Consider the following 20171-nt stretch of genomic DNA (forward strand, 5'->3'; position numbering starts at 1 on the left):
GTATTTGTTTTTGATATGCGTAATTGTGCTTATACACACATGTGTATATTTGTACATGTGTATATATGTATATTTATGTGTGTGCTTGTGAGAAGCAGCATAATAAGAAGGCATTACAATGCGCTACGCACCGTCACGTCAAGCATACCAACATCAGGGTCGTTCCATTCAAGCCACATACAGGGTGTCTCTGGCTACTATTACAATGAGCTCAACGAACAATATATCTATACATGTACAATATAAAGATTATCATGTGTATATACAGCCGAGTCTCGATAGTTCGAAATGGCAAGGGGGATCCGTTTTTTTTTTTCGATTTACGCAGAAATTCAAACTATCGAGAATTATCGAGAACGAAGAATTTTTCAAAGGGAATAGATTTTGTTTCGATTTATGGTGATTTTCGATTTAACGGGCTACAAATTATCGAGACTCTACTGTATATGTGTTATGTTAATTGCATATCGATAATAATCTTTAGTACTAGATTAAACCTGCCTATCGATTAGACCTGTTATATAGATATATATATCATCGTGTGCAACTCTACTTGTCTACTAGATTTTATTGAGTAAAACTAAATTCCTTCCTTCCTTCCTAGTTAAAAATAAATCAATGGTGAACTATACGCCTAATAGATGAAATTGTCTGCATATAATATGATATGATATACTTTAGATAACGTATAGCAGCGGTCACCCTGTTCGGCTGCGATTCTTCGTGCATTCACATATTTGCCGCATGTCTTTGTGGGCGCGTTGAAGACGAATGTCATTTCCACGCGACTTCCGCTGGCAACAGCCTGGCAGCCATTGCAGCCAGCTGGTGTCTCGCGAGTCCAACGTCCATCGTCCATATTGTATGGCATACTTTAGGGCTGGCTGGGACTGGCTGGGGCTGGCTGGCTGGCTGGCTGGCTGACTGGATTTACCCGTTTCGCTGGCTTGTCATTACTTGGAAATGGAAATGGCAGCCGCAACAGCAGCAGCAACAGCAGCAGCAGCAGCAACGGCAGCAATGTCGACAGCAACAGTTGCTGTCATTGTGTTGGCTGGCTCTGGCATTGTTGTTGTTGTTGTTTGGTTGTTGCTCGCGTTGTTCGTTTGTTATTGTTTTCCATTTTTACAACCATTTTTATGTGCTGGAATTGCTGATGGGCTTTGAGCCTTGATGACTGTGCTTTCGCATGGTACTTATATTGCAGCTGAAGCAAAGTATATTACACACGAACAGAGACAGACAGACACACTCACACACGTACACACGCATACATATGTGTACATACATTTCAACATTCAACTTGTTGCTTTTTCATTTCAACTCATCATTTGCGTCGGTTTCTGGCCTGGCCTGCCCTGGTCTGGTCTGTCCTGGCCTGGCACAACTTTAACCTTTGAACCCCGCTGTGCAACAGAGTGAAGAGCGTCTAAGTAATCAAGGCAATCGTTTATGTGCATTTTAAATTTGCCACGCGATTAACTGCGACTCTCACTGTGACTGTGAACGCCACTGTAACTGTGACTGTGACTCTGACTGAGTCCTTAAATCATATTCTGCTCAGAGTTCAAATTGAATTTGACGTATTCGCAAAAAGTTTTTAAATTTAAAATTTAAAATTTCAATTTGTAAATTGTGAATTCCTTTTGATTTAGTTGAAAACAATTTCTCTGTATTGCCAAGCAGACAGACCTAAGAACCAACTTGAACTTCCATTTATCATACGTCTTATTTAGACTTTGTCCTCTGGGACTGAAGATTTCTACAGAAACATGAGCTTTTGAACAATATTCTTTCGAATTTCTTTGTTAAGGCTTCTGACTTGAAGTTGTTGACATAAATATGTATTTATAGCATTAACAATAGTGTAAATACATATTGTATAGTCTAAGACGTTCTCCTCTGGGAAAATATTTATATTGAAAAACTTGAGATTAGGCATTAAATAAAATGGATGTAAAATTTTTATAATACTCTTGACGTAAAATGCTTTACATATTATATTTAAGAGTATAGGCTATTTAGTATTATATAGGGTTTGAATTTTCATAAGACTCTTAACTTGAAATTCCTTAGGTATTATATGTATTTAAGAGTATACATTATTAAGTACTATAAAAAGTTAGTTAGAGTTAGTTTAAAGTAATTAAATATAAGCCATTATCCTTTGGAGTATGTAATCCTTACAAAAATTTAAGGTTAGGAAGGATATATATTAGATATATCTTATAATTAATTCGACTTTGGACTTAAAGGATGAGATTTGAGAGATATGGTACTATAGAGAGCATATAGTATATACAATATTGAGTATATATATTGAGAGTATATCTTATAAAGAATTAAATTAGATCATAATCATCATTAAATTATCTGGAAATGGAGAGTTCTTAAAGAACTTGAACTTAGACATGAATTAAATTGTCTAAAGACTATTGACTTATTAGATCTGAGAGCTATATAGCTATATAGTATTTTAGACAGCTAAGGTGAGTGGAAACATAAGCCATTCAAGTCATTTAATATTTTACATTCTACAACTGCTGTAACAGCAAAAAAGTCATATCACAATTCTTTTGGAAAATGCAAAAACAAATGCAATCTAATTGGAATATTTAAGCATTTTCAATAGCTGTAAGAATTCGCCACGAAATCATCAAGAAATTATTCTCGAAGCGAGTAATATGTTAAAAACAAAATGCGCACAAAGCAAAGTGAGGCCAAGCAGCGAGATGGGAAATTTATGAAATTGAATTTAAGATTATTTTGGAATTGGTCACGAATTTCGCTTGGCTTGCAGAATGTTTGCACATGAACAGATTTGCTGAATGCTCGTAATAATAATAAAATGCCAAAATGGAAAGCGTACAGCATTTTCCTTACAGTTTTCCGCCAGGAAATTTAAATGTGTTTCGGCTGCCTTCGATTGCATTTTTCATGAAATACTTGGTTTGGGGCTGTGCGCTTAAAGAGCCAACTAAATTTGTTGTAAAATGTAGCTGTTGTTGTTGTTGTTGGTGCTGCTGCTGCTGGCGTTGCTGTTGTTGCCGCTGGCATCAATTAGAATCAATCAATCAAGTGTGCATAATTAAATTGCTCATTAGGCGCAGGGCAATAATTGGCAGAGCAACAACAATAATGACAACTTCTCAAAGTCAATGGCACTCACTCATCAGCTGGGGTTAGCGCTGCTCTGCTCTGCTCCGAACTGAAACTGTTTACAGGCTCTGGCAACTGGATGTCAATTCCGAGCCATTTGCCATGTTGGCACTCCCACCAGCCAGCAGTCAGATGCCCCATGCCGCATGCCGCATGCCGCATGCCGTATGCCGCATGCCACACAACCATGAGCCACATGCCGCATGTGTGTTTACATTTACAGCTGGCCATTAATTGCTGCGAATCTGTTGTCGTCTTCAATTCTGATTGATTCGTGCTGTTTCATTGTTTTTCCCTCGTTTTTGCGACCTTTTTGCGCCCTTCGGCCCTACTTTGGTATTTGCTTGTGATTGGCAAACGTTGCGAGTCCTGACAGCCGAATGTCCTTCAATTCGGGCTCAAGGCAAGTCAAATATAAATAAGAGAAAAGGAAAATTGCCATCAGCAAGAAAGCAGCGAGTCATTGCCAGATACCCTGTAACTGAGCATATATGTGGGCTTGATCAGCTTACAAGACGATGCTCAGTCTGATCATCAAAAATATTTCTCTGCTGCTAATATAACTGTGATTATGTAGCTGTTGGCAGGTCGCCTTCAATTCAGCTCCACAAATTTCACTCACCTGGCGCTGCCGGTGCCACCGGCGTCTAAATACTTAAATGCTCCCTGGGGCGTCGCTCAATGGTGAAGCATTTGAAGTGCCATTGTGTGCGCCCGCATAAGGCTAAAGTGCAGCTCAGGCGCACGCCATAAGTCGAAGGCCATTATATGGCTCATGTCAGCATTCGCATTAATGCTGGAATATGATAATAAGCCACAGGTCCACAGGCAGCAGCCCCACAGGCGGAGAGATGTCTCCCCATTACAGCTGAAAATATGAGAAGCACTTTAAACTGAACATCATTTCGATGATGCGATAGCATTTCGCATATATGTATATGTTCGAGATGTGCCAAATGCATTCCAATCGAATTAGCTGCCATCAGCTGGTGGCCCGGGGCTCATTGGATGTGCTTTAATATAGTGTTGAAATAAATCAATAAAATGAAATATATGCATGCATATATACATACACATACGTATTTCAGTTGGAGCTGGAGGGAAATCAAATTGGCGCAGCATAACTCAAATTACATAACGCTTATCACGCATACGCAGCATTGTACCAGCAGCATTTGGCAAGAGTCCCGACTTGAATGGAAGGAAGTGCCATCAATACGCAGCGAATTGCAGCTCTCGAGCTCTCAAATTATTTGCCATCAAATTCTATTGATTTATTAATGCCGCTCTCCATCCACTCCACCCCACCCCACTGCACGCCTCGACAGTTGCCATAAAGCGACGTCGCGCCGTATCGAATGCTTACCGGGCATCAGCCGCACTGCACGCATTAATTTCGAAAATGTCTCAATAAAAATCAATATCAAATATATTTTGTGCTTTATGGCTTTATTAAGGCCTCGTTGCTTTATCGACATAAAGAAACAAAATATAAATAAAAGTCAAGATTGTCTTAAGTTGGCATTCAGCAAAATTCTACAACTTTACAAACTCTTTATATTTATTATATCAAATATAATATAAATGATATGGGCGAAAATATATTATTTTTTGCTAAGCGTTTAGAGACTGTTTTATATTAATGTAAATTGCTTGTTTATAGAGATCATTTTATGTTCAGCTCTTCATTTATCAAATATATTCATTGCTTACAGTTGAAAGGAGGTTTATGTGTTTTAATCGCTGTACTTTTTGCTTTCTTTTTTTTTTCTACGTCACTTACTCGCTTATCAAATTTCTTCAATGCATCTTCTAGAAAATTACCTTTGTATTCGATTTTCATGCACAGCTCTTCTAACTTCTTTCTCTCACCTTATCTACCTCTCTCAGTTACTCAGTTATATCTTTAGCTCTCATACCCAGAATGCTATCTATTTTTAATTGCTTTGCTATGTGATTCTCATAAAATAAGTCCTCGGCATTTGTCTTAATTCTTCTTTGTTTTGTCTCCTCTACCTCTGCCACTCTCTCTATCTGTCTATCTCAAAACTCATTTATATTATTCTATTATTAGCAATGCTCATCATCAGCGACTCTATCCATCTCACTGTCTTGCGTAAGACACAATTATTTCCATTTATTATCCACATTGACTATGAATTTCTAAAATTAAATTAATGTCAAATTGTATTAAATAATATATTAGATATATTCACACATCAACAGGCAGGCAAACTGGCGTCACAGACAATTTCAACTTAATTTGCTCATTCACTTTCAAATTGAAAACTTCGTTCGGTTGTTCGTTCGTTCGTTAGGTTAATGAGTTCTAAGCAGACACGGTAAACTTTGAGGCAAGTGTCTGGCAAGAATGCAGCGCATGCTGACCTCAATGTTGCTTTTTCCTCCCCAAGCTGACGCTGTAGACATCGTTGAAAAGTTATCTAAATAGTTGTGGATACTTTTGGGCTGTCAGACAGCTCATTTGGCTGGCACGACCAGGCGTATGCTGCATAATAATTTTAATAATTCATTAGGTAAAAAATCTTTTTTTTGGTTACTCAAACATAAATTGACTTCGAGTGGCAAGTTAAGTTCGGTTGGGCTGTCTCTAAATTGTAATTTTTGCCGTTGTTGTCTGTGGCATGTCGGTGAACTCATTCACCTGAAAGCTGTTGCTTGCGTAGCTATGGAAACAGCTTGCAGCTGGTTATTACCTGGAATGTCTGGCAGAAACTTTTGGCTCTTAACTTCTATTCTTGGCTGTTGTCTTGCCACGCCAAAGAACTGAAGAACAGTTCACACAATGAAGAAATATTGCTGAGCTGTTGAAGTGCTTGCGATATTAATCCGATTATTAGCAAATGCTTTGAAATTCGTAGCGAAATACTTCAACAATTGTTTCATAACTGAGAACTCGACACAGTTTATGGAAGTTCTGAAGCACAGTTTGAGTTTAACAACATCACATTGAATTTTCACTTAATAATTTATTTATTTATTCATTCTGTAATCAATTATTACTGAAGTGAATAAAACGTAGTCGATTATTCAAAGTAATCTTCCAGCTGCAGTGCTGTGAATGTATCAATGTAATCCTCTTGCCTGTCATTCGGAGAGTTGTCATTGGGATAGTCGTCGACTCTATAGTAGTACATTAGCAGTGTGTAAAGCAGTAGCCACCAGATTATTTCACTACCAATTGGACACATTTGGATGCTGCTGTCGTTGCGATTCAGCTGTCAATGATACCAAAACGCGTCGGTCCAATCAATGGAAACCGCATGAACAAACATATGTGGGTCAGTTTGTGCAGCTGTCGTTGGGTTGCGACCCACCTTATTCAGCCAAAGCATACACCCATTGTATTATATACATATAGAATACTAACATATCTAACACACATTCAGTTGGGAAAGGCATCCCTTTGTAGCATACTTTCAAGCGATGCTGGCATTTTATGTCAGCACTCAAACTGAGTTTTATTGTCATATAAGTGAGATTGTTCGCTTGACCGAGCTTAGCGGTCATAGAAATTTTCAACTGCCACTCTCACATTTTATTTGATTTGAGAAGCGAATATGTTGCCTACGACCACTTCACAATGAAACTAGCCGTCGTAACATAATAATAATAATAGTAGTGATGAAAAAAGTAATGCTTTAATACATATATCACAAAAATTAGGAATAATAATATGACAATGACAATGACAATGACAATGACAATGACAATGACAATGACAATGACAATGACAATGACAATGACAATGACAATGACAATGACAATGACAATGACAATGACAATGACAATGACAATGACAATGACAATGACAATGACAATGACAATGACAATGACAATGACAATGACAATGACAATGACAATGACAATGACAATGACAATGACAATGACAATGACAATGACAATGACAATGACAATGACAATGACAATGACAATGACAATGACAATGACAATGACAATGACAATGACAATGACAATGACAATGACAATGACAATGACAATGACAATGACAATGACAATGACAATGACAATGACAATGATGATCATTATTCTATTTATTAATTAATTAACTAATAATGCTATCTTTTCTTTATCATTTCAGGACACGAACTGAATGTTGCGCGGAGTGGAAGTGATGTCGTTGTCAGAGCCGCGTATTGTAGCTGTAGCTGTAGCTTAAGTGGGCGTGGCTGCATTCATGATGCGACTGGCGAAGCTGACGCAAAGCTTATCGCTCAGAAATGCAACGCAAAAGTGCGCGGATCAGTCGCACGCCAAGGTTCACAGGGGCTGGGGGCAGATGGGGCAGATTAATTGGGCTTAGCCCTTGATGACACTTAGTTTCATTCAGCATTTCATGCGATTCTTGTCACTCACCTAGGTGTCTCTCTAATCTCACTCTCATTCTCTGTTTCGCTCGCAGCGTCACGGCAGCAGCAGCAGCAACGGTGCGGGGCAGAGCATTGGCAGCAGCGTCAACGTCAACGGCCTGGCGGCCACAGCGCCAGGAACAACAGCGACGCGGAGCAGCAGCAGTAGCGGCGGCAGCGGCACCGGCACCGGCAGTGGCAGTTGCAGTGGCCACACCAATAGTACCAAGCGCAAATCGAAGCCACGGACAAAGTGTTTCGGTGGCACAGTGTTTCGCTGTTGCCTACCTTGTCGCGGGGGCGGCTCCGCAGCCCCCGCCACAAGTCCGCCCCAAACTCCTGCGCAGACACCGGACGAACTGAAACCCAAGGCACAGACAGCAGCAGCAGAGGCTCTGGCAGATAAGAGCCTACCCCAACAACAACAACAACAGCAGCAGGAGCAACAACTCGACACCGACTTGGAGGCAATTGGTGGCGGTGAAAAGAAACATTCGCTCGCAGATACAATCGGTACATCGGTCACCACGCCCATCTCCCTGAAGACCCTCATCAACGACGTTGACGAGGATTTGGAACAGCAGCTGAGCGCAGCGGACATTGCAGCCGCCAGCTTGGCCAGCGGCTTGGTAGCCAGACGCGCCGAGCCCGAAACCCTTAGCGACGCCAGCGTCTCACCCACCGTGGTGGTGCTGCAGCTCTCGCACACAGTGACAGCTAGCACTGCGCCCAGCCTAGCGCTGCCCGAAGTGACCAGCTTGACGACAGCCAACACAGCATCAACAGCAGCAACACTGCTGTCCACAACCACAAGCATCTCCTCCACGTCGCCGTCGCTCAGCGGCGTCTATCAATCAGTTAATCAACCGTCGAGCAGCAGCGGCAGCGTAGCTGCTGGAGCAACGCCACCAACAGTAGCAGCAGCAACAGCAGCAACCACAGCAGCAGCAGCAGCAGGCGTAGCAGGTGGCTCAACAGCGCAACAACGTTGCAGTTGCCAGCCGCAGACCTCACCACTGCCCCACATTAAGGAGGAGGAAGAGTCCGAGCAGCAGCATCTACAGCAGGCCGGCAACAACCGGCAGCCGATTAGCAGCAGTCCCATCAAGGGCCTTGAGGAGCCTCTGCCACCGATTACCATTGCCGGCGGCGGCTATTGTGGCAGCTGCGAGAGTGTGCACCACAGCTCGGGCACTTCATCGTCGGCCACAGCCGGTGGCGGTGCCGTACAGCCGGATTACGGTGGCGGCGCATCGACGCCATCGCCGCGTATCAAGCTCAAATTTCGCAAGCCGCACAAATCGTGCTGGTCACGCATTGTACTCGCGCCCATTGGCAGCAGCGGGGGCGGCTCATCGTCGGCGACCGTTATTGGCAGCAACTCGAACGAGACTCTAGCGTCGAGCGGCAGCACCGGCAACACTAACACAAACAACAGCAGCAGCGTCAGCGTCGCTGCCCATCATCGCCTGGCCTCGTCCTCGGCATCGGCGCTCGCCTCGCATCCCAGCAACTCGCAGCTGCTGCCCACCACCAAAATGCAGGCCGAACAGGGCTCCATTGGTGATCTGCAGAAGTATCACAGTCGCTATCTCAAGAATCGACGACATACTCTGGCCAACGTGCGGTAAGTGCGAGAATATATCATTTTATATATGTAGCTATATATTACTTGATTGAAATATGATTTGCTTTCTAAATAAAATGATGAATGAACGTACATAAAAAAAAAAAAAAAAAACATTTTAAACTATTACTAAAGAAACTTATTAATCGATTAAAGATTAAAATTCCTGTATGAATGAAGTCTAGTTAATGGCAGATTAAAATTTTTCAATAGCTGAATGTATAAATGTTTGGAAAAAATTTAAATTAAATTAAATTCCAAATCTTCAAAGTTTCCAAAGATTACAAAATTAATTTAAATTGATTTTTCTTTTAAATTTATACATTTATTCATTGAACAATTTTAATTGCTTGAATTGTGTAATTTAATTGGGATAAACAAAAACAAATATTTAAAGTTTATAATTGCTTAACTCAATACTAATACCAATAGAGAGTTTTGCACTAGAAAATTCGATTCGGTTAGAGTTTAGTGTCGCAGCAAGGCAAAGTTTATGTTAGCCTTGACAGCAGTTGACGAAAGGCAAGGAAAATTAAATTAGATATGAGATTTCACATATCAGACAAAATCCATAAGTTGAATAAGTTTTTTTTTTTTTTTTGCAATGAAAGTGAGTATTTGTTGAAGACTTTAATATTGAGGGCTGACTGGTGTGATAGGCGTCTGAAGTTTGAGGCCAACAGAGTTTGGCTCACCATTTAATGGACTTTCAATATCGACGAGTAAAACCCAATGTGTTTAATATCTCTAGGCAGATTCTTGAACATCTTTATTGGTCTATAAAATATTCTTTGTTGCTTTATGCATCTCCTCTTGATAGTACTGGAGCTGAAAAACGCATTCATTGCACTGTCTTTAAAAGTATCCACTTTTATATTCCAATTCACTTTCAGCTTTATCTGATTCTCATTCGCCGTACTTTGTTGAATCCAATTAAGTGAACTTGCTATCATGGCGATAAGCTTGCGCTATTTATATAAGACTTGATTTCATGTTCAATTTCTACGACGTTCAATATGAGATAGCATGGACAATGCTGCTGTTCGTTCAATATTCTTCATATTTCATCTTTTATATAACACTCAATGTGTCGCCTACAGTTATGCAACACTTTTGTCGACTGTTTGCCAGTGTCGTCTGCTGCTTGTGGCATTGTGTTGACTTTGGCCTTAAAATTGACTTTGAACAGCTCACTCGGCTGTTAACACAGCAGAACAAAAAGAAATAAATATAAGTGGAAAAAATTGAAAACAAAAAAAAAATACAAACTGAAACGCTAAGAGAGCACAGAAAAAAAAACCAAAACGAAAGCAAATAACATGAAAATAAACGCAAGCCAAACAAACGCAATAATATTATTATTTTATTTGTCAATATTTATACAAATGCGGGCAATGTTGTTGCTGCCATTGCTGTTGCCGCTACCGTTGCTGTTGCTGTTGCCGTTGCCGTTGCTGTTGCTGTTGCCGTTGTGGTTGCCATTACCGTTGCTGTTCCCGTTGCTGCTTGAGTTTGCGTCAGCTGTGCGCTGGCTACGTGGCGTATGCGCAATTTATCGCTGACAGCAACTGCAGCAGCGCCACGAACTTGACTCGAAAGTTAGACAACGGACAACCAGCCAATTAGCGTCTTACAATGCAATCAATTTGCAGTTAGTCAGCTTAATCAAATCGAAAAAGTTATGCGACACAAACTTTGCTCGCCCAGCAAAAATGAAGGCAACAACGGGCACAGAGAGCACAGACCACAGCAGACAGACCGACAGCTAGACAGACATAGAGACAGTCGAGTGTCGAGTGTCGAGTTGTCTCACTGCTGCTCACACACACACACACACACATTGGCCTGGCCTGGCACAAAGACAACGTAATTTGAGGCCAAACCTAATCCAATGCATAATTGAATATGTTTTGCCAACTTAACTCGCGCTGAGCTCGCCAATGCAACCAACAAGCCCAGAGAGCCGCGCGCGTTCGCTCGCCTGACATTTTGCAAATTGAATAAATAAATGCATGCATTTTGCAAAAGCTGAATTGATTAAATTTGACCCCATATCAACGTGTTTATTTGTTTGACTCTTTTCCAATTGGGGTCTGCAACTATATATATGAAAATTTATATATATACAATATATGATTTATATTTATGTATATGAGTGACACTAAATTCGAAATGAATTCCATTTGTGCGCTAGGCGTTTTTGTGGAGGAAAGGGCTTAAAACTGCAATTGAATGAACCAAATCGTACTGCTGACTGATTTAAGGGCTATAAATATATTGCACAAGTATGTACAATGCATAGTAGTATGCATAGTAATATTATATGAATATTGCAATTGTTATGTTTACAGATTTTAAATAAATATAGTGTGCCAATATCAAGTAATTTTTTAATTTTTTTTTTTTCTTTAATGTTAATTTTCAAATTTATTTTAAATGTAAAAAATAACAACAAAAATTTATGATTTTTTTTTTTTAATATTAATTACTTTTTTAAAATTTTTAGTTTATTCATTTATGTATATTTTATCTACGTAAAGCCAAACCTTCTATATCTAGAAGTACTTACAAATAATCCTATATTGTTAGGGGTATTTATGATTGGCAAGCCCCAATCTGTGAATACTTACAGATAGTAAGAATCTTGCAAGAATACTATCTATTAATCTCCCTTCTAATTTACTTCGATCAAAGGTGAAACTATCAGGAGCCGTTCGTAATTTGATGAGATTCCTTACAGATTTTTACTTCCATCAGCTATACCACAATTCTGCACAGCCTAGATCTAGATTCCAAGTATCGACTACAGCCGAGGGAAATATTTCCACAGATCCTAAGTTACCCATAAGTCAGATAAAATTGCCCTGCTGCAAATAAACTTCGACAACTGGAAATGAATCTCAACTCTTAGTTATGGTTTTTCAATCAATGCTTTTATTCAGGGTAGTTTATAGTAGGAAAAAAAAAAGATGAGAGGTCATCATTAATTAGAATTCCAATATGATTTTGGATTTTTTTTAATGAGTTTTAACCTCTCGCAAATCTTGCGAATCTTGGGTTTCGCCTGTTGCGCCTGTTGTTGTTGTTGTTATTACGCCTGTTGCCATTGACGTTACGCCTGTTGCCATTGTTGCGTCTGTTACCATTTGGGCGACGCCTGTTGGGATTGCGAGTGCGGGGCCTACGGCTGGGTCTGACCACGACAGGAGCTGGGGCGGGCACTTCCTCATCAACGTCTGCTTCATCATCGTTGCCAGAGTCGTTGACCACTTCGGTGCCGTCGGATCCGCCATCAGGGTTGTCCACGGCGCCGTCTTCAGTATCGGCAGGCACGTCTGTATCAGTCTCTTCCACGGCATTCGTGTCCTCAACATAGTCGTCTACATAGTCGTCCTGTGCTGCCGCCAGGGAGACCCACAGGCAGAGACAGGCCAGGAGAAGGAAACGCGTATTGAACTTCATTTTCTCTTTCGCTTTAGAATGTCAAATTCAATTTGATAAATTTGCAATAGCTACCAGTGTCTTTTATAGTCAGCAAAAATTTAAATTTCAATTTGAATTTGTCAAATCGTAGAACCTCTATTTACTCAACTTGGGACATAACAATGGTCTTTCAAATCCAAAATACAAGTAATTATACAATTGTATGGCTCTACCAGCTGTGCGAATTGATTCATGTGCCAAAAAAAGAGAATGACAAAAACATAATAGAATTAAAACAGAAAATTTATCAAAAGATGAATATAGTCACATTCATATTTGCTTTGGAAGTGTTGACAATCTTTCTGGAGCTTAAGTCAATATTTCTACCCCATATACTTGTTACGCAGCTAAATAGCAGGAAATAACATCTGTCTGTCTAAGCAATTGTCTATCTTAAAATAAAATATTAATCATGCGTCATTATGTAATGATTGCGTTAGCTGATACACTCACTCATGGCAAATTGCATAAACTTCGCGATGTTTATTCAAAGATAATAAATTAAAATATCACTTGGCCTTCTGTAGCTTTTTCAACGTGTTTCTTGAGTTCTTGCCTGATTGTTCTAGTAACTCACGTATCAACAAGTAAGAAGGCTCCAGTCGAGACTGCTCGACTAGGAGATACCCTGAACCCTCCAAGCTGATATTCTAATCATTCTGGACTTATTTTATGCACACATACATACACATGCATCCACACGCATGCATAAGCCTGCGCTCTGCTAACTGCGCAGTAAGCAGCGACTGCGCTTGGGCTGCGCTGCAGTGTGGGCAATATTATGAGAATTTATTTGTTGAATAATTTCTTTTGTAGACATACGATCTTAATGAAACTTTTAAAATGTAATCATATGGTGAATATGTGTGTACATTCCAAAGCACAAGTCTCTAGTACTTGAAATGCGTTTTTTACAAATTGGGGGAAAAGGGGGCGTGGTATCCAAAATCTGTAAATTACAAAATCTTTATATCGATTAACTTTATATACAACGCAAATTTGAAGGCTCCAGGTCTAAAAGTGTTTAAATTAGGGTAAAAAAACAAAATCCATTTTTCGATTATTCTCGATAAAAAAGTTATCGGACGATTTATCGAAAAAATAAAGCAAATTCGTACTGCGTATGGTACACACGAGTATGCATGCCAAATTTCAGCTCTCTAGCTTTTGTAACTTCTGAGATCGACGCACTCATACGGACGGACGGACGGACGGACGGACGGACAGACGGACAGACGGACAGGGCTATATCGACTCAGCTTGTCGCGCTGATCAAGAATATATATACTTTGTGGGGTCTGCCACGCCTCCTTCTGCCCGTTACATACTTTTTCACAAGACCATTATACCCTGATTTCCCATTTTCAATGGGTTCAGGGTATAAAAACACGAGATACCAGAGTAGTCAGGCAAGAGCGGGAAATTAGATTCGCACCCATACAAATTGGTGAAGCGTCTTGCTAATGTCGCCTAAAGATCTGAAACCAGAAGAATAATACGATGCCAATATCCTTCAGATTTACTAGATCGAATCTTCACTTAAATGCTATTAATTGATCCCCTCGTTAAAGTCAATTTGTAATAGTTCCATCCATATAACACTTTCCTTCCATATTCTGTGCTCGATATCTTCCATTGCCTTACCTAGTAATATTATATGAATTTTGCACTTGTTGTGTTTGACAAATACTTACAAATTTTAAAAACACTGAGTCTGACAATGTCCACAGAAATTCATTTCTTATTATAAGCTTATTTAAATTTTTTTTTTTTAATTTTAATTTTAAAATTTATTTTTAATTTCAAAAATAATAAATAAATATAGTTTCGATTTGTTTTATTTAAATTTTTTATTTTTCAATTTCTTGTTCGATAGATGTTTTATTATTATTATTATTTTTTTTTTAAATATATATATTTATTTTTATTTAAGTATTTTATTTGATTTAAATTATTATTATTTTATTTGTATTTCTTATCCACCCACAATCAGAACATCCTACAAATAATGAAAGTATAAAGCCAAAAGTTTTTCATTTTGGTTTTGGTTGACAAATCCTAATCTGTTCAATCCCTCTCGGAGAGTAAGCATCTTCCGAGCAGGCTGCCATGTCAAATCCGTATATTACTGCATCGACATATCAGTCAATGCTTTGTTATCAGGGGCAGTTCGTAATTTGTTGCGATTCCCCAATTGGGTTTACTCTGTTGATCAGCCATTGCTATCCCAATTATTAACTACAGCCGAGGGCCATATTTTCTCACAGTCTGAACTAGCCCTTAGTCACATTGTTGCTGATCTTCTGATACTGATGCTGATAAATTAGTTTGGCAGCTAAGAAACTGTGATAATTGGAGATGAATATAAAGTTTTAGTTATGGTTCTTCAATCAACGCTTTTATTCAGGGTAGTTTATAGTAGCAAAAAAAAAGAGTAGATGATACATCATTAATTAGAATTCCAAATCATTATCAGCATTTTTAGGATTTTTGTTACATTTAACCTCTGGCGGCTTTCGGATTTCGCTTATTGCGCTTGTTGTTATTGTTGTTGTTATTCTTGTTGTTTTTGTTGTTGTGCTTTTTATTGTTTTTCCGCTTGTTGTTGTTTTTGTTTCGCTTGTTGCCATTGACGTTACGCTTGTTGCCATTGTTGCGTCCGTTACCATTTGGGCGACGCTTGTTGGGATTGCGAGTGCGGGGCTTACGGCTGGGTGTTACCACGCCAGGAGCTGGGGCGGGCACTTCCTCATCAACGTCTGCTTCATCATCGTTGCCAGAGTCGTCGACCACTTCGGTGCCGTCGGATCCGTCATCAGGGTTGTCCACGGCGCCGTCTGCATTCGTGTCCTCAACATAATCGTCTGCATAGTAGTCTACATAGTCGTCTACATAGTCGTCCTGTGCTGCCGCCAGGGAGACCCACAGGCAGAGACAGGCCAGGAGAAGGAAACGCGTATTGAACTTCATTATCTCTTTCGCTTTAGAATGTCAAATTCAATTTGATAAATTGGCAATAGCTACCAGTGTCTTTTATAGTCAACAAAAATTTGAATTTCAATTTGAATTTGTCAAATCGAAGAACCTCTATTTACTCAACTTGGGACATAACAATGGTCTTTCAAATCCATAATTTAAGTACATACAAGTGTATGGCTCTACCAGCTGTGCGAATTGATACATGTGCCAAAAAAGAGAGAGACAAATTCAATATTTCTATCCCATATACTCATTACGCAGCTATTAGGCTTTTAAATTATCTTCTCCTTAAACATAATATAAAATAGTTCCATTCATATAACTCTTTCTTCCTATATTCTGTGCTCTATGTCTTCCATAGCTACTAACTCCATTTAAATTAAGTTAAGAAAATCTGTAAATACTTTATCTAATAATAAAATAAAGAAACTTATACCACAGCATAAGCCTAAATAATGTGAAATAATAAATAAATTAAAATAATTCTATTATCTAGAATCATTTATATAATAATAATAATTTCATGAGGGCAGTACCAATTGACTAGTTCGAGGTTAGATTAAAAATTATTTCTGCTCACATCAAACTGCGCAGATATAACTCTTAAGTGTTTAAACTAATTAGAAACAGATGTACAAATTCCCTATAGTTCCCACCCATATAATTTTTACCAAGCTGTGTCAACTTGGCGACGCAATAAACAAAAATGTGGAGCTTAGAAATGCACAAATCGAATTTCGAGAAGTATTTATGAGATATGTATGCATCTCTATAAACACATCTTTACATTAGACAACATTTGACAGGTCTCTGACTCTGTCTCTATTGCTTATAGAGCAATAGAGATCGTCTATGCGTAGTTTCCAGAAAAAAAAAACTATATATACCATATTCTGGGTTGCTGATCTACAAACTCGGCGCTTATTAATATTGTGATCGATCAATAAAATCATGAATTATGGAACATAAATTGGACAATATTGTTACATAGGCTATGTAGATTTCTACAGTAGCTCTCTTGGAACATGCCTATGTTAATAGCAAATACATTGTGCTTATTAAATTTGGTTGAAATGTTTTTATTTATCAAATAATCGAAATAGTTAATAACAATGCACGAGGACTTGATCATGACGTATAATCCAGCACTTGGAGTGTTTGCGCAACTTAACCGCGATTTCTATACCTTAGTCGGGAACGCCCATTCTTGTTGAAACGGCGTCTGAAATTGCTACGTCTCATATTCCTTCGCCTGTTGTTATTTCGCCTGTTGAGCCTGTTTGAATTGCGCCTGTTTGAATTGCGCCTGTTTGGATTGCGCCTATTCCGGCGCCTTTGGCCGTTTTGTCTGCGCCTGTTGGGCCTGCGATTGGGTTTCCAGCGCAAGGGAGTTGGGATATTCAGTGGATCCGTTTCCATGGCTATCAATGCCTCAATGTCAGAATCGCTGTCGGTGCCTAAGTCGGCACCTAAATCGGGGCTGAGAACGGGGCTTGGCTTGGCGTTCCTATCATTTTTGGTATCTTTGATCTTATCCACTTCGTTATCGGTGTCCGTCCCATCAACATCTGCATCGGGAGCGGTGTCACTGTCCATGTCTCCACCGGTATCCAAGTCCTCGACGCTATTGTCGGTCTGTGCGGACGCAAAAGACGCCACTAGGCAGAGGCCCAGGAGCAAGAACAGCCAGTGGCACTTCATACTGAATGCTAAACTCATATTGTTGAGATTACATAAGCCGTTAGCTACTTATATAGTCATCTATATTTGAAACCATGGAGCCTATATTTACTCAACTTGTGATATTGAAAAAAGTCGATAGAACAATTGTTTTTGAGATTAGCTTCGGATAACCTCCATCACTCGATAATTTATGTTGTAATACAAATAATTCTGTTTGAATGACACTACAAACCAACAAAAAAAAAATCAAATAAATAAAAAATAAGAAATAAATGAGATTACGCTGTTTCGATCGTGGTCGAAACTAGAGAAAGTTCGTTTGTCTTCCAAGACCTTCTTCAGTTGGTTTCTGATGTACAAAATTAGCTTACTTTCTGTCAATCATTGGCCTGCTTTGCACATCGTATATTGACCAATTATAATTGTAGCTGTAGCAGCTGAGGCTTGTTAACCAATTTTATAAAATAAATTGTTATTCGAATCATTTGCGGACGCTGACATACTGTAATTGCATTGTTTACAACCTTATCACCATATGCCATTAAGTAAACTACCGAAAATACTGAGATCTAAAAATGGAAACAGACTATGGACGGGTCACTGCCTGGAAAGGCAACAAATGGGCATTATACCCTTTAGGTCTACCGTAGCAAACCCAAAATACCCTTCGCCGACTGATCGAAATGTGGAACGGACCGCTCATCTATCTATAGTTGCGCGAACATACTCCCAAACTCGAAATGCCCCAATTGGCAGCTCCCCTGCGTTTATCTGCTATATAACAGTTGCATCTGCCAAACACGAGCAAGAGTTACCTTAGCAGTTCTGCAATGCGTATCTCCTGGCTATTGGGCTTGACAGCTCTACTTTTGGTCCTTGGGCCAAGTAGTGGCGAAGATAAATGCTGGTGCATGTCGACAAAAGTGGAGTGTCCCACAACGACACCGACGTGTCCCACAACAACAAGAACATGTCCCACAACGACACCAACGTGTCCCACAACAACAAGAACGTGTCCCACAACAACAAGAACATGTCCCACAACGACACCGACGTGTCCCACAACAACAAGAACGTGTCCCACAACGACACCGACGTGTCCCATAACGACGACAACGTGTCCCACAACGACAACGACGTGTCCCACAACAACAACGACTTGTCCCACAACAACAACGACTTGTCCCACAACAACAACGAAGCGACCCACAACAACAACGACTTGTCCCACTACAACAACGACTTGTCCCACTACAACAAGGAAGCGACCCACAACGACAACGAAGCGACCCACAACAACAACGACTTGTCCCACTACAACAACGACTTGTCCCACAACAACAACGAAGCGACCCACAACGACAACGAAGCGTCCCACAACGACAACGAAGCGTTCCACAACGACAACGAAGCGACCCACAACGACAACGAAGCGACCCACAACAACAACGAAGCGTTCCACAACGACAACGAAGAAACCTTGCGTTACTACAAGGAAATCTTGCGTTACAACAAGAAGACCTTGCGTTACAACAAGAAAGCCATGCGTAACGACTAGGAAGCCCTGCGTTACAACCAAGAAACCTTGCATTCCACCAGGAAAACCTCCAGGTCCACCAAAGAAGCCTTGTAATCCACCAAGAAAACCTCCAGGTCCACCAAAGAAGCCTTGTAATCCACCAAGAAAACCTCCAGGTCCACCAAAGAAGCCTTGTATTCCACCAAGAAAACCTCCAGGTCCACCAAAGAAGCCTTGTAATCCACCAAGAAAACCTCCAGGGCCACCAAAGAAGCCTTGTAATCCACCAAGAAAACCTCCAGGTCCACCAAAGAAGCCTTGTAATCCACCAAGAAAACCTCCAGGGCCACCAAAGAAGCCTTGTAATCCACCAAGAAAACCTCCAGGTCCACCAAAGAAGCCTTGTAATCCACCAAAGAAACCTCCAGGTCCACCAAAGAAGCCTTGTAATCCACCAATAAAACCTCCAGGTCCACCAAAGAAGCCTTGTCTTCCACCAGGAAAACCTCCAGGTCCACCAAAGAAGCCTTGTAATCCACCAAGACAACCTCCAGGTCCACCAAAGAAGCCTTGTAATCCACCAAAGAAACCTCCAGGTCCACCAAAGAAGCCTTGTAATCCACCAAAGAAACCTCCAGGTCCACCAAAGAAGCCTTGTAATCCACCAAAGAAGAATCCCGTTCCACCAAAGAAGCCTTGTAATCCACCAAAGAAGAATCCCGTTCCACCAAAGAAGCCTTGTAATCCACCAAAGAAGAATCCCGTTCCACCAAAGAAGCCTTGTAATCCACCAAAGAAGAATCCCGTTCCACCGAAAAAGCCTGGCCCGAAGCCCTGTAGACGAAATTGTAAGAGAGTACCCATCAAATGTAAGATCCCTCGTTTGCCACAAAAAATTAGAATTCCTAATCTACCGCAGAGACCCAAGAGGAGGACTCTACTAATTCGGCGACGTCGGATTCCAAAAAGAAATGACAAAGACTGTAAATGTCCCTGCCTGCGACTTTGTTGAACCATGCGAACTCTCCGGAAATTGATGAAGACCCACTGAAAAGAACTTTTGATTTCAATCTTTAATTAATTATAGCTTTGTTGCCTTTATTATTTTCATTATATTATAATCGCACTTATTAGAAATTCATAATTGCCAGATAGGCTTTCACACATACATACCTAATTAAATATTAAACAATAATTGCAAAAATCAGCAGATTGAGTTTTCGAAAATAATTGATCCTTAACTTTGTTTAAAATAGATCTCGATTGACTATGTACCTAAATCGATATCCTAAAGGCAAAAATACATATTCCTACATAGTCGATAAATATC

The 20171-nt window shown here is 40.0% G+C and overlaps 3 protein-coding genes across 6 annotated transcripts in view; 2 read left to right on the forward strand and 1 right to left on the reverse strand.

The window, feature by feature from the left end:
- LOC6586084 (cAMP-specific 3',5'-cyclic phosphodiesterase) overlaps positions 1-20171 on the forward strand; it is a 234428-nt gene that overhangs the window by 66212 nt on the left and 148045 nt on the right. For all 3 annotated transcript variants that reach the window (XM_044011465.1, XM_044011466.1, XM_044011467.1), the window contains exons 2-3: positions 7283-7459; positions 7604-9177. In XM_044011465.1, coding sequence (XP_043867400.1) covers positions 7379-7459; positions 7604-9177 — 1655 coding nt within the window. In that variant the 5' untranslated portion in view covers positions 7283-7378. The remainder of the gene's footprint in view (positions 1-7282; positions 7460-7603; positions 9178-20171) is intronic.
- LOC122757876 (pre-intermoult gene 1 protein) lies at positions 16703-17800 on the reverse strand. Its single transcript, XM_044011480.1, has 2 exons — positions 17694-17800; positions 16703-17546 (listed from the first exon to the last, which is right to left on the reverse strand). The coding sequence occupies exon 2, from the start codon at positions 17356-17358 to the stop codon at positions 16807-16809; it is 552 nt and encodes a 183-aa protein (XP_043867415.1). The 5' UTR covers positions 17359-17546; positions 17694-17800; the 3' UTR covers positions 16703-16806.
- On the forward strand, positions 18123-20048 carry LOC122757875 (basic salivary proline-rich protein 1). 2 transcript variants are annotated; one of them, XM_044011478.1, is made up of 3 exons: positions 18123-18728; positions 18771-19689; positions 19761-20048. In XM_044011478.1, coding segments are annotated over exons 1-3 (1497 nt in total). In that variant the 5' UTR covers positions 18123-18152; the 3' UTR covers positions 19763-20048. The 2 variants fall into 2 exon arrangements, with proteins under 2 accessions (XP_043867413.1, XP_043867414.1); XM_044011479.1 differs by lacking the exon at positions 19761-20048 and having other exon boundaries at positions 18142-18728; positions 18771-18980.

Source organism: Drosophila mojavensis, unplaced genomic scaffold (assembly GCF_018153725.1).
Source record: "Drosophila mojavensis isolate 15081-1352.22 unplaced genomic scaffold, ASM1815372v1 contig_136, whole genome shotgun sequence".
Taxonomy (NCBI): Eukaryota; Metazoa; Arthropoda; class Insecta; order Diptera; family Drosophilidae; genus Drosophila; species Drosophila mojavensis.